The 12099-nt window shown below is 67.2% G+C and overlaps 2 protein-coding genes across 2 annotated transcripts; both read left to right on the top strand.

The window, feature by feature from the left end:
- Positions 1-407: 407 nt before the first annotated feature.
- LOC311181910 (mas-related G-protein coupled receptor member X4-like) lies at positions 408-2059 on the top strand (the record flags this gene model as incomplete). Its single annotated transcript, XM_084250377.1, has 3 exons — positions 408-422; positions 692-775; positions 1178-2059. 3 exons carry the CDS (start codon positions 408-410, stop codon positions 2057-2059), a joined length of 981 nt encoding a protein of 326 aa, XP_084106503.1.
- A 6784-nt stretch (positions 2060-8843) lies between these two features.
- LOC311181901 (mas-related G-protein coupled receptor member X1-like) lies at positions 8844-9848 on the top strand (the record flags this gene model as incomplete). Its single annotated transcript, XM_084250363.1, has 1 exon — positions 8844-9848. One exon carries the CDS (start codon positions 8844-8846, stop codon positions 9846-9848), a length of 1005 nt encoding a protein of 334 aa, XP_084106489.1.
- Positions 9849-12099: the final 2251 nt, after the last annotated feature.

Here is a 12099-nt window from a genome sequence, read left to right as displayed (position 1 = left end):
TCTGGGACAAGGTGGGCTCAAGGTGAGGCTGAGGTCATTTCCAGGGCGAGTGCCCAGGACAGATGCTGGACTCGAGCTCGTGCCCCCTGAGCTGATGCTCGGACACGGAGCCGAGTCGGGTGGGATTCGTGCCCCCAAACAGCCTCACCCCAGATCCCTCGTCCAGCCTCCCAGAGGGACGGTGTCACCCGGACCCCCTCCGGGCCCAGGCGGCTGCGCGGGTGCCAGTGCTCGTGGGGCTGAGGCACGTCAGAATCAATGGAGTATTAACAGGCAGTGTTTTTCCGGGACGCTGCCGGCAAAGGACCCAACAGTGGCCGTTCGGAGCGGCCCCCTCGGCTAGCAAGGCTGGCGTCACCGGGACCCGACGCCGGCCGGGGACACCGGGCGCTTCCATGCATTCAGAGATGAGGCTGGGATACGTGAGTGTGTGAGCGTGTGGGTGTGAATGCGTGAGTGTGAGTGTGTGAGTGTGTGAGTGTGTGAGTGTGAGTGTGTGGGTGTGTGTGTGTGGGTGTGCGTGTGCACCTGAGCCTGGTGTGCTGAGACCCCTGGTGTGAACACCCCACACTGGTCTCACGACAGCAACACACTCAGGCTTTTGTCGCTGTGCTGAGACAGATGTCACCGTGTCCGCAGCTCTCACGGTGTTTAATGCGCTGTCCCTTGTCACCTGCTGTCACGCCCACAGGACCCTGCAGGGCAGAGGCGTGTGGAGGAGCCGAGCCGAGGGAGACCTGACCCCGGGACCGCGGGACCCAGCCTGGTGCAGCCGGTGAGGGGCGCCGGCCCAGGCTCTGTCCGGGCCCTGGGGAGACGGGGAAGGACCTCAGGGGGCTCAGGAGAGACTGGACCCTTGTCAAGACGGCCCAGCTGCAGGGGCTGTGGCTTGGTGGACGGCAGGTCCTGGGGTCCCCCATAGGATCCCCTGGTCCTGGCCCCGAGTGTCATGCGGGGTCTGCTGCTGGAGTCGGGGCAGGGACGCCCCCCTGACCTCAGAGGCACGTGCCCTTCCCCCCTCTCTGTCCACAGGGTGAGCCTGCCCAGGGCCAGTGCTGGCGGCTGAGCCCTAGGACCCCAGCCTGGGGGTCCCTCCCACCCTGGGGTCTGGTCACCAGGCTCAGGCTCCTGGTCTCATTCTGACAACGGAACACGGACCAGCACATCCCGTGAACAGCATCTCCAGGTCTATACGCATCTCAGTTACGCGGGCTCCCTGGTGACGGTGCTGGTCAGCGCATGCGGCGCGGCGGGGAACGGGGCCGTCATCTGGCTGCTGGGCTTCCGCGGGAAGAGGACCCCCTTCTCCGTCTACATCCTCCACCTGGCCTGCGCCGACGCCGCCTTCCTCGCGGGTCTGTGCGCGCAGCTCTCGCTTTTCCTGGCGGGTTGCCACGAGCGCCTGCTGGACCCCCTGCTGAGGGCGGTGCTCGTCCCTTCCTACCTGGCGGGGCTGAGCCTGCTGGTGGCCGTCAGCGCCGAGCGCTGCGTCTCCGTCCTCTGGCCCCTCTGGCACCGGTGCCGCCGGCCCGCCCGCCTCTCCCCCGTGGTGTGCGGCCTCATCTGGGCGCTGTCCCTGGGCCTGGGGGGCCTGGGGGTCCTGTGTGACGACGACGTTGGGTTCTCATGTAGGGAGATCTCGCTCATCTGTTACGGGGCGTCGGCCGTCACCTTCCTGGGGCTGTGCGCGTCGGGCCTGACGCTGCTCGTCCGCGTCCAGTGCGGCCCCTGGAGGCGCCGGCCCACCCGGCTCTACGTGACCCTCCTGCTCAGCGTCCTGGCCTTCCTGCTGCTCGGGCTGCCCTACGGAGTGGTCTACATGATCCACGCCCTCTCCCCATCCATGCCCTACGGTTACATCCTGCTGCCCGTCTGCCACCTCCTCTCCGCCCTGAACTGCCTGGTGAACCCCGTCATTTACTTCTTCGTGGGGAGCCACGGGCGGCGCAAGGGCAGGGCCCCCCTCCGAGACGTGCTCCAGAGGGCGCTGAGGGATGAGGAGGAGGGGACTGAGCAGAGCAGCACCTCCGTCTCCAGAGAAACCGAGGTGTCCCCCTGAGCCCCAAGATCTTGTCTGTGGACGTACAGTGTTTAGAGATCTGTCATCTGGGCATTTTGCAAAAATTCTTGGGGAGAATAAAACTCGGGTGTACGGGCCTCCCTGGTGACGCAAGGGGTTAAGCACCGCACTATGTGGCCATCCGTGGCCTCTGCAGCACGAGTTTGATCCCCGGCCGGCCAGAAAAACCGGAGGGGGCAACAGACTCTCCTGTCTCCCCGCTGCTCCCCTCTGCAGTGCGTTTCAGTCCTTCTGCCTGCTCAGCTCCGGGCTCTGGCTCTGGTAAATCCTCTCCCCCTCCCGCGCTTCTGACTGTACCCGGTGCTTGTATAAATAAATAAATAAATCTTTAAAAAAAAAATGAGTAAAGCTTCTCATCCGTCTCTGAAGCAGACTGCTCCCAGGGTCATTTCTTTAACCCCCATTGATCCTCCTTCTAGAAGCTTCCTCCCGCCTGTTATCTGACTATCTCGCAGGTCCTGGTCTGCTCAGACGGGTCTCTCAGCGCCTGGCCTGGGGCTAAGCCCCGCGTCCCTCTGTCTGTCCGTCTGCCTGCTGTGTCCACTGGGCCCTGGTGAGTGGACTCAGGGACCTGCTCTGGCTCTGTGCCCGCCTGCGCCTGCTCTCGCGTCACCGCTCCTCGGGGGCCGGGCTTGGTGCTCAGCGAGCGGACGTGGGCCTGGTTCGCGGGTGTCTGCTCCTTTCCAGCAAGTGAAGTGTTTCCTTAGCTGCCGGGAGTAAAACGTCTCTGCTCCTGGAGTGCGCGTGTGAGCGGGTGTGTGCAGGTGTGTTTGGCGGTGTGGAGGTGTGTGTGGGTGTGCACGGTGGGTGTGCCCGGGTGTGCACAGCACCGGGCCTGCATCACTGTCCAGAGGTCGGTGCCAAGCCAACCCCATGCAGGGACTGGATTTTGCCGACGGCTGTTCCCCCAGCCCCGTCATCTGTGTGACCCCAACTCCGCGGCACTGTCAGTGTTAAGACACGTGTTCGTGAGCATCTCCAGCACCGGCGGCTGCTCTGGCGGCTCTGCCCGGGCCCCAGAGGCCTTCAATCGAGCGGGCTCGGCCCCAGAACCGTGCTGGGCGCCCCCCCTGCCCAGGACCCAGCCTGCCCTCAGGCAAGACCCCAACACCCACGGCAAGGGGTTTACTACCTGCGAGACCAAGAATTTCCCCAGGGAGCTGGTGGAGAGGGGCAAGCCCAGGCATGGGGTTCCTCTTTTGGGGGGTAGGATGGAGCTTTGTGGGCTGACTGTTTATTGGTGAATTTCAAACCCAAGCGGGTGAATTTAAGGTGGGGGAATGAAGGGGGAGGGAGAGCAGGGGGCGGGAGGAGGGAGAGCCCAGCGAGGAGCACCTGCTGCAGGTGTTGGCAGGCCGGCCGGGGCTGGCGGCTCTCGTCCGGGCACAGGCGAGCTGGCAGAAGGAGCGCTCTCGGGAGTGGTTGCCGGGACCCCAAAGGTGAAGGGCCCTGGCCACAGAGGGGAAGGTCCCCACCCAGCCCTGCTGTCCCTCCCGTGGCGCGGAGGCCCCGGCGGGTGCCGATAAGGGCAGGTCTGAGGAGACACCAGAGACCGGCTGAGACCGGCAGGGGCAGGGACTTGCGGGATCCGTGCCGCGGAGTTGGGGGGGCACAGGGGAAGTCTGATGGGTCCCCCGTCGGCAGTTTAAACCCTACTGATGTCCATGGGGCCCTGAGGGCGGAGAGCCGCAGGCACATCTGAGCACGCACGCTGGTCCGGAAAAGCCCGGGTTCTGCTGTCCCGAGAGAAGACAAGAGCCGACTCTGAGACGTCCCCGGTGGGGCCCGTGGGTCAGATGGGCCAGTGACAGGTGGAGAAGGGACGCCAGACCCCAGGCCAGGAGGCGACTGGAACTCGCCCTCCCGTCTCCTGCGCAGACCACACCGTGTCCCAGCACGCACCCTCTCGGACCCCGGCTGCGTCCAGCGGTGGCGGCCACGGCCTTCCGATCCGCTTGGCCTCGTCCAGAGCCACAGTGTCAGCCCTGGTCGCCCAGCTGTCCCCTCCGAAAGCCCCCACCGCTGCTGGTTTGGGTCAATTTCGTCTCCTCGAGGACCCCCGGTGACCCGAGGTTCGTGGACCTGGCAGGAAGCGCCCTCCTGCCTTTCCTGGTGGGGTGCAGCACCCCAGCCGTCAAGGGGATGGTCCCGCGCCCAGGCTTTGCCGCTCGGCCGTGGGGGCCATGGGCTTTGGCGTCGGCCCATGGGGCAGAGCCCGCGCTGCGGGGCGGGCGTCTTCCTGAACTCACGCCAGGAACCGGCAGGAGAGAAGGCGCCCGGCTGGTGTGAGTTCTGCTTCTGCGGGCACCGGCAGGAAGAAAGGCGAGCGCCCCACTGGTGGGCCCACAGAGTGGGTTTCTGCCAGATGACTGCTGCCCCGACGGAGGACGCCTTCCCCCGCAGAGGAAAAAGGAAAATGCAGCCACATTCACCTGAGCATGCAGGACGGTGGCGCCCCCGCCCCGGGTCCACCCAGGCCCCCGATGGATGCTTGTCTGGCTTGAATCCAGTTTCCCCATTAAACAGAATCCACGTCACCCCTCGCTTCTCAGGCTCGTCATCCAGCTCAGAGCCATGATTGAAGCGTCCCTGCGAAACGTCTCTCCATGAACTGCTCTGGGGGGAGGCGACCTTTCCAGAACAAGCAGAAGCAGGCGCGTGGCCCGAAGGTCCAAGTGCTTCGTTGTTTGTGACTGAGGGTCTGACTGGGGCTCACTCAAGGGGGTTGACAGGGAATTTGGTTGCAGCGTCTCAAGATCACGGCCAACAAGGTCACGCCCCTGCGAGGAGCCGGCTTCGCTCCACGGCTCTTTCTTCTGAGGAGAGAGACTGACTCTGAGGAGACACTCAGGGGGCCTCTGAGATCCCCCATTGTCCTTGGGTCAAGAGACTTCTTTCCTCAGATACTTGTATGAAGGCGCCCACTTCAGGTGGGTGACCGCCCCCCGGCACCTGCAGGCCTCAGCGTGGCCCGCCGACCCCACCTTGCTCTGCCGGCTCTCCCTCCACAGAGGCGTTACTGAAGTGTGGGTCAGCAGACGTCGACGGCCTGCCCGGCCCAGCTTGGTTCCGGCAGCCCGGCCCCCGTCAAGGTCCACTCAGCCCGATCAGTCACCCGCCCGAGAGGAACGCACGACCCCAGGCCCTACAGGCTGCTTTCAAATTCGGCGGGAGCAGGAAGCCGGATGGCCCCGGACATTGGGCCCGTCACGAGGCAGGGCCGGGACCCCCGGGGGCCGTTGCCTGATGTGGCCTCACGCCCCAGACACTGACCGGCGGACGCTGGGGGATAAGACGGGAGCGTGGCCGGGAGTCGGGCCTAGGTCCCATCCCACCACCGGCCGTCGGGCAGATGAGGAACAGCCGGTCCGTGGGCTCGTGTCCCCCGCAGCCCTGCTGCCGGAGCTCAGTTGCGGATCCCCCCATCTATCTCCTGGGCCCGCCCCGCGCCCCCGCCGCCGCGCGCTCATGCGTCCATGAGAAGGCCAGAGTGCGCGTTCGGCAGGTCCGCCCTGGGCCGCCGTCAGGGCTCCGGGTCTCTGTCGGGCTGCGCTGCCGAGGCCGCGGTCACGGGTCCCTGCAGGAGTCCGTCAGGATCGGCCACAGGAGGAAGCGACTTGAGCGGCCGCCGCGGTGGCGGGAAAACTCAGCTCTGGAGCCAAGAAGGGCTGGCGCCGCGCGTGGTCCCGGGGCCCCGGGAGGCCCGGCCGAGGCTGGTCTCCCTCCCGCCCGGGGCCTGCTGTCCCGCCAGCGCCCCCCTGTGCCGCCGCGGACGGTCCTTTCCAAACACACGACAATCTTTTCCTCTTTCCCGGTGAAGCCACGAGCCGGCGGGTGACCGCCCCGCGCGTCCTGTTCACTGTCCTCTTCGGGCCCAGCCGTCCCCCCACCCCGGCCCACGCCGTGGTCAGGAGCCTCACCTCCTCTTAGGGGGTCCGTTCTTGCAAACACTTTGCTTTGCTGAACCGTCCACTGAGTAATGCCAGCGCCCTCCCTTGTCTCCCTGAAACTGCGGCTCTGCCCTGCCCCCCACGCTGCCACGAGGGCGTCTCCTCTCCCCGGGTCTGCACCCCTCCTTCCGCCCGGCCCTGGGCCCCTGGCCCGCCGTCTGCCCTGCCCTGGACCCCATGCAGGACCCCGGGGGCCAGGCTGTGGCCTGGGGAGGCTCCTGCCATGTCAATGTCGGGGTGGGGGACGGGTCGTGGGGGACACTCGAGTCTCTCTCTGAATCCTGACGCGTGCACAGGCCTGCAGCTGCCAGTTCCCTTTTCTTGGCCCCTTATCAGGCCGCTGGTTCCCCAGCCCCGACCACAGCCACAGTGTCTCACTTCCCCGAAGCTCCGACCCCCTTCCGGGCCGCGGGCCCGTCTCTGCCCGTGCCCTGCGGGGCACCCCGGGCGGCCACCCCCAGGGAGCACAGGTGCCCCCAGCGCTTCCCCACCCCAGTCACCTCCCAGCCTCCTCGCGGGGGGTGAGGGGCTGAACTGTGTCCCCCAGTCATCGCTCCAGCCCTGACCAGCTCCGCACACCTGCACCTGGGACTTGGTCTTTAGAGGTGAAAGGAGGTCCCGGGGGGCCTGATCCGGGGTGACCTCTGGCCGGGTCCTGTGGGAAGGGCTCAGGACACAGGGACCAGGGCCAGGAAACCACCACAGTATGGCCGGGACTCCCAGGCCAGGGCCAGGGCAGGGCCTGGTGCCGGGGGACAGGGACGGCGGGACTTGGGGAACCCCCGGTCTGCGCCTCCTCCGGGACCCCCCTTCTTGCGCAGACAGAACAGGAAGCCCCGGGCACAGGAAGCGGCTGCCGCCCTTGGGCTCAGTGGCCCTGCCCACGGGTCTGCAGCTCGGCTGGGCTCGCGCGGCTGCCCGGGCGAGGTCCGAGGGCGGCGCTGAGAGCAGAGTGACCACCTCCCCTGGCCGGGCCTCGCGCGGGGTGCTGCCCAGACGCACGGGGGCAGCGGCCCCGAGACGACAGCGGCAGGCGGACCCGGCACAGCCAGGCCTCTCTGCTCCTGAAAGGGTTGGTTCTTTCCTCCAGGATCCGCTGGTTTCCGTTGTGTCATTTTTTTTTTTTTTTTTTCTGAGGCGGCTGCTTCAGGACGCGGCGTGATTGAGGGAGAGGCTCCCGCCTCTTCAGGACTCGCCTGCCCCACAGCCCCATCGCCCTGGAAGCCACCTCGCGGGTACGTGTGGGGACGGAGGGCAGGAGCCGGCGGCCCCAGCCCAGGCCTGGTCCCGGGGGCCGTGGGGGGTGACGGGTCCTGGCTGCTCAGCCTCCCGACCCCTGTTCTCTGCCTGGATGGGCGGGAGGAGGCAGGCGGCCCCGTGGGAGCCCCTCCCCGCCATGGACACCCCGACCCAGGAGCCAGGAGGGATGAGGGAGGGCAGGGGGCTCAGCCTCAGACCCGGACCTACCCCGACACACCCGCCCCCGAGGGTCCCTGTCCTCCCCGTGTCTGGGGCTCTGACCCGGGCCCCGCTGGCCCCCAGGGACGCCGGCCCGGTGGCCATTCCTGCAGGGGAGCTGGGCAGCCAGCAAGGCCTGAGGCCACAGCTGCCCCCCGGAGCCCACAGCCCCCCATGGGCCCCAGTCAGCCACTGTCTCTGCCCCCATCGGGTGACACACAGGGCGGGGCCCCGTCCTGCTCCCTGAGATTTCTCAGACCCCAACCCTCAGCCTGCGGAGCCCCGAAGAAGCTGCAGCCCCAACATTCGCCCGACGCCCCACACCAGCTGGTGCCGCCCTGCAGGCCCTGTGACCCGACGACCCCTGAGAACCGCGAGTGACTCTGCTCAGGGACCGTCCCCTGTGCTGGACACGGGTCTGTGCGACTCCCCGGGCCGCCCCACACGGGCCAGGCACAGGCAACAGGAGACGCCCCGGCTCCTCGCCCCACGGGCTAGGGCAGAGCCTGCTGCCCTGCGGTCTTTTATGGCAGTGCCCTTTATGCAGTCTTCATGGCATGTGCCTGCGTGTGCAGGGGCGGTGAGCGTGGGTGTGTGTATGGGTATGCACGGGCGTGTGTGCCTGGGTGTGCAGGGAGGTGTGTCTATGGGTGTGCACAGGTGTGCACACAAGTGCAAGTGTGTGTTCCTGGTGGTGCATGGGGGTGTGCTGCGGTGTGGGGATGCGTGTGCATGGGTGCATGTGTGTGCACGAGCGTGTATTATGGAGGGTGTGTGTGCGTGTGAACGGGTTGTGTGGGAGTGTGTGGAGCCACTGGGCTGGAAGCAGCGCGGAGGGTGGCCTCACCACGCTGTGCCCGAGCATGAGCGTAACTGAAGGCGAGAGTCGTGATTGCGTCGTGACGTGTCCTGCTCACACAACGGTGGTGGAGCCCACGTTTATTTGAAAACCTGCCCTTTTCTGGTGTCCACAATAGAATAAAAAATCTGCACTTCACTCAAGAGAAGAGGCGTGTGGAGGAGCCGAGCCGAGGGAGACCTGACCCCGGGACCGCGGGACCCAGCCTGGTGCAGCCGGTGAGAGGCGCCGCCCAGGCTCTGTCCGGGCCCTGGGGAGACGGGGCAGGACCTCTCGGGGGCTCAGGGGAGACTGGACCCTGGTCGGGACGGCCCAGCTATAGGGCCTGTGGCTTAGTGGACGGCAGGTCTGGGGTCCCCCCATGCGCTCCCCTGGTCCTGGCCCGAGTGTCGTGGGGGGTCTGCATCTGGAGTCGGGGCAGAGACGCCCCCTGACCTCAGAGGCACTGGCCCCTCCCCCATCTCTGTCCACAGGGTGAGCCTGCCCAGGGCCAGCAATGGGGACTGGGCCCTCAGAACAAATACTCCACTTCCCCATCATAATCCCAAGAATTCGGGAGACCCCATCACCACAGAACACAGCTACAAATACGTCGACCAGCAGCTCGTCCTGTGGCGGCGAGGACCTGCCCTTCGTCCACTTCTACAACATTCTCTCCCTGGTGACGGTGCTGGTCAGCGCGTGCGGCGCGGCGGGGAACGGGGCCGTCATCTGGCTGCTGGGCTTCCGCGGGAAGAGGACCCCCTTCTCCGTCTACGTCCTCCACCTGGCCTGCGCCGACGCCGCCTTCCTCCTGAGCAGGAGCGTCCTGCTCACGCTGCTGCTCCTGCGTCTCCACGGACACGTGCTCTGCTGGCTCGTCGACCCGCTCGCCCTCTCCTCGTACCTGGCGGGGCTGGGCCTGCTCGTGGCCATCAGCGCCGAGCGCTGCGTCTCCGTGCTCTGGCCCCTCTGGCACCGGTGCCGCCGGCCCGCCCGCCTCTCCTCCGTGGTGTGCGGCCTCATCTGGGCGCTGTCCCTGTGTGGGGTGATAACATGGCTTTTGTGTGTGCACTTTGTGGGGTTGCCACGGCATAGCTTGCATTTCATCTACTACGGGGCGGTGGCCACCACCTTCCTGCTGCTGTGTGCGTCGGGCCTGACGCTGCTCCTCCGGGCCCCCTGCATCTCCTTGCGCAGACCGCCCACCCGGCTCTACGTGACCGTCCTGCTCAAGGTGCTGGCCTTCCTGCTGCTGGCGCTGCCCTACACTGTGGCCGCCACCGTGTATGTCCTCGCCCCGGCGCTGCCCTATCAGTGCACGCTGTTGCCCATCTTCCGCATCCTCTCAGTCCTGAACAGCCTGGTGAACCCCATCATTTACTTCTTTGTCGGGAGGCACGGGCAGCGGCGGGGCAGGGCCCCCCTCCGAGAGGTGCTCCAGCGGGCGCTGAGGGATGAGGAGGAGGGGGCTGGGCACGGGGGATCCCCCGTCTCCGCAGAAACCACGACGTCCACCTGAACTCAGGCAGGGATGCTCGCTGGGCCCCCAGGCCGGACCTGTGGACACAACACCCCACAGGATGGCAGCCGTGCAGAGTCCACACACCCCCCTCCAGGGCTTCAGTTCCTCAGGAGAAAGGGACCCGGCGTCCGCGCCCCGGCTGGCCCCTGCCGCTGGGGTCTCGTGCTTAGTTGCGCCTGTTCCTTTGCTGCGTTTCTCTTCTTCCCCGGGGGGTGCGACGAACAGAGTCTGCCTTTGTCCTCTGACCCCGCGCACCCCGTCCGCCCCCTGGCAGCCGTGCGCTCCCGGGCAGCAGATTCAGGGAGACTCTGGGCGATTCCAGGTCAGAGGGGGCGGCGACCACGTGGCTACCGCCTGCACCTGCTGACCACACCCGTGGGTGCATCCAGAACCTTCTGTCCACGGGGGAGCCTGGTCCCTGCCGAGCCCACTGGCTGTTGCCGCACGACCGACTGTCCAGCCGGGACCAGCCCTGCGGCACCACAGCAGCTGCTCGGCTCTGGACCGCTCAGGGGGCCCGGATCCTCGCGCCTCGCCCCGGGCCGGCTGAGGCAGCTGCCCCCTTCGCGGGTCAGCCCAGGGGCCCCTCACACAAGCTTTGAGGCGGTGGCCACCAGGAGCAAGTGTCTGCGGTGACCAAGGCCGGGAGACCTGCCCCACGGAGGGTGCTGCGAGTCTTCTTCCCGCCTGGCCCTCTGGGTTTCTTCCCAGACTTCGGGGGAAACTGGCTTCTCTCCACGTGACTCCAGCATTTGCTGCCCATGGCCTGGGGCAGGACTTTGGCTGCGGGACATGAGGGTCATCACTGTGGCCCGGGTCCGCCCGGCCCTGGGGCCCGCGGGAGGGGAGAAGACCAGCCAGGAGCACAGGGGAGGACGCACCCACAGGCCAGGCCGGTGTGGTGAGAGGGGGCGACAGGTGTCCCTGGTGGGGAGAGGAGGTGCTGCCCGGGGCCAGAGCGGGCGTGGTTCTCGGGACTCGGGTCCTGCGATCCTGCTCGCGGCCGTGCGGGCCGTGTCCAGGCACGTCACATCAGGGGGTGAGCCCGCGAGTCTGGAAGCGCCACCACTGTCCTGGCTCCCGCCTGCTGAGGCCCCCCGGAGCCCCGCCAGGCTCCAGCCCCCCGCACCGTCTGCAGACACGGAGGAGACTCAGCCCCACCCTGAACCACCAGGACCCCCCGACCTCACAGGCTGGGCCACCTGGGCAGCAAGGATGGGGCTCCGGCGACACCCAGTCCTGGGCGCCCGCGGACGGCCCGTGCTGGGCAGGGGGAGAGCCCAGGCTCGGGACAGGCGGTCTGGTCAGCTCTGCCTCTCGCGGTGAACTGCCACCCGTGCCGAGTGTGTAGCTGACTTGCAAAGGAATGCGGCTTCCCTCTGTGGGGAGGTGCCCCGGTCGGGGGTGGGGGGTTGGGGGGGTGGATGGTGGTGGAGAGCTCGACCACAGCTCAGGGATCAGACAGTGCTGGATGCCAGAAGCTTCCGCTCTGCGCCCTCTCCTCCGACCCTGGGGCTCAGCTGGCACCCCCGGGCCTGGAGCTGGCGCAGAGGCCCCTCCTGAAGGGGAGCACGCAGAGCGCTCCTGTCCGCTGCCCGGTCACTGGGAAGGGTCTCAGGAAGAGCGACTGTCTCCCGCTTTCCCGTCAGGGTGGGACCACCTGAGGGAAGCAGAGTGACCTGGAGAATCTCTTGAGCCCTTTGTCCCAACGGGCCACGGATGTGCTGGCCTTGCCAGCCTCGGGCGAGACCCTCCCGGGCCCCGTCCCACCCTGCCTGCCTTGCCCATTGGCTGCAGCCCCGGATGCTGTTGGGCCCCAGGATTCTGGAGCCCCCTCCTCGGGCCTATGGCCGGCTGCCCCTCCGGGACACCCGGGCAGCCCCCATCCCCGTCCTGGTCCAGCGCCCTGTCAGGGAGGCCGCTCCCCGATATGGGCCCCCTCTCCTCTGCACCTCCTTGGGCCCAGCCTGCCCGGAGCCTGCTCCCCCGAGCGGCCTTCATGCAGGAGCCGCTGGCCCGGGAGGCGGGAGCGCAACCTGCCGGGCAGACGAGGGCCCCTAGGAGATCCTTTCTGGAAGTTCACTTTCAAAACAGCCCTTTGTAGGGTCGAGGCCAGGGCAGAGAGGAGGCAGAGGGGGACCTTGAAACTCCTGCCACCTGCATCCCGTAGCGGCTCTACCCGGTTTGCACCGCGCCCGATAAGCCGCCATGAGGGAACAATAGGTTCCAAGAGGAAACAACTTCTTTG

This window comes from Talpa europaea, assembly GCF_964194135.1.
Source record: "Talpa europaea genome assembly, chromosome: 1".
NCBI classification, from domain to species: Eukaryota; Metazoa; Chordata; class Mammalia; order Eulipotyphla; family Talpidae; genus Talpa; species Talpa europaea.
Note: the sequence above shows the minus strand (reverse complement) of the source record. Positions and strands in the feature narration are given on the sequence as shown.